At 55.8% G+C, this 1,930-nt stretch overlaps 2 protein-coding genes across 2 annotated transcripts; both read right to left on the reverse strand.

Annotated features, from left to right (window-relative positions):
• Nucleotides 1-128: 128 nt before the first annotated feature.
• AURANDRAFT_35568 (hypothetical protein) lies at nt 129-578 on the reverse strand (the record flags this gene model as incomplete). Its single annotated transcript, XM_009045010.1, has 1 exon — nt 129-578. A coding segment is annotated over one exon (450 nt), but the record flags the coding sequence as incomplete, so codon positions are not given.
• An 893-nt stretch (nt 579-1,471) lies between these two features.
• Nucleotides 1,472-1,891, reverse strand: AURANDRAFT_35571 (hypothetical protein; the record flags this gene model as incomplete). The annotated part of the gene is made up of 1 exon (XM_009045009.1): nt 1,472-1,891. A coding segment is annotated over one exon (420 nt), but the record flags the coding sequence as incomplete, so codon positions are not given.
• Nucleotides 1,892-1,930: the final 39 nt, after the last annotated feature.

A 1,930-nucleotide genomic window follows, 5' to 3' on the forward strand; every position in this document is an offset into this window, starting at 1 on the left:
CTCGAGCGCAATCTCAACGGCTTCGGCAGTTGAGGCCTGCGCGGCGAAGTGAAGCAAGGAAGAGCCGTCAAGCACATCAACCTGCGTGTACGCCTGATATTTGTGCAAGCAAGATTCACGCTCACATGATTGACGTTCGCGCCATTATCCAGCAGAAGTCGCAGGACATCACCGTGTCCACCACGTGCAGCCCAACAAGCTGCTGTAGTGCCATCGCCACGCGTGGCATCGACGGCCGCGCCAACACCTAGGAGCATGTCCACGGCATCAAGCTTCCCTGCTGCCGCCGCGACCATGAGCGGTGTTCGTCCATCAGGTCCACTTGCTGCCCCGACATTCGCCCCACCAAGAAGCAACACGTCAAGCAGGTCCAGGTCGCCAAGACGTGCCGCAACGGCTAGCGGTGCGTCTTCTGGCGCAGGCCAGCGACCCTTGACCTCGATGTCCGCACCTCGAGATGTCAGGAATTGCACAGCTTTCGCATGATGTCCTAACACCGCCAAGAGTAGAGGTGTCTGGCCATCATCATCGTGATAATCTAGATCAAGCTCCGGAACCGAATTTAGTATTTCTTTCATTGCCTCAACATCGCCCAGCTTACTTGCCTCCCAAAATTCATATTCTTCATCTCCGAAGGCTGTTTTGACCAACATAAAAAATACCAGAACTGCTAGTGACTTCGCCATCGCTCGTGCTGGCTGGCTCGTGTTCTTAGACTTTTCTGTGCTCGTACAATGCCTTGCCGGCGGCGGCCATTGTGTAACCAGCTTGGGCACTGCTGGGGACAAAATCGGCCGATTGCAGATCGTCGAATTTGGCGGCGCCGCCAGTGCGATGGATAGAGGGCGTCTGACTGATAATCAAAGAGTCTGGGTTCGTGGAAATCGACCCGGATTTCGTAAAGTTATGGCTTCGCGAAGCCTCGGTTTTTTTCCCTATGGGGGGAAAATATTTTCGAGGCTGGAAAATGTTGAAAATCGCGCCGTGTACACCCGCGTTTCCTTTTGTGAATCCATCCATTAGGCGCCGACTAACGCCGATCGAGCCAAAAATCCTGGGTGTACACGGCCGAGATGTCGACCTACGCGCCTCAGGCGTTTCAGAGGCCAGTGACGCCGGCGTAGGCGGCGTCACTAGAGAGATAGGGAGATTTCTACTCTCATCGGGCAGGGCCCGGGGGCTATGCGACTCGGAGTCGGGCATGGCCGTCCTATTCCTGGTTAGCCTGGGGGTTCTCCCCCCCCCCCGCCGCCGCCGCCGCCGGCCCTAAGGTCGGGTCGAAACCAACACCACAACCGGCTGTCCGGCACTTGCCAGGGGGCGGTGGGCTCCACCAGGCTAGTGCTCACTGTCCTGTCGCCCCTTAGTGGGCCTGGGTGCATGCGACGCTTCTTTCCCCTGCATCGGTAGCATAGCGGTGCTGCGATGAGCACACTGCAACGCATGGACCCGACAACTCCACGGCTCCCGGTTATTTTGATGTCAGTTTAGTCAGCACTTTGCGAACGTAGAAAAGTATATATCCCTCGCTATCCTTCACAGTGTCCACATCTACCAGGGCAATGTGGTGATCATCACAGAGAAACCAGTGACCTCCCTCCTGGACAAATGAAGTATAGTGGCCTCTATTTATGTCACCGTGGTGATTCACCACCGCATTAAGTTCATATAGATGTGGGCCTGGATCAGAGAGAGGTCTGCAGTCTGGTCCGTGGCACCTGGAGAGGAATGGACCAAGATCAAGAGGCCGATCTGTGGGAAAGTCAATCTTCCCTTTGACCTTGCGCGAGTCAAGAGCGTTGAAGCGCTTGAGGTGTATGATTAGGACGTTTGGTACAGCGTCCAGTGTGAGGCGCTTTTTGCGCCTAACAGGAATCCCGCAACTCCCGCAGGTGTGGATGTCTGCAAGAATCTCTGGGGATGTGAAACG

This window comes from Aureococcus anophagefferens, assembly GCF_000186865.1.
Source record: "Aureococcus anophagefferens unplaced genomic scaffold AURANscaffold_1207, whole genome shotgun sequence".
NCBI lineage: Eukaryota > Pelagophyceae > Pelagomonadales > Pelagomonadaceae > Aureococcus > Aureococcus anophagefferens.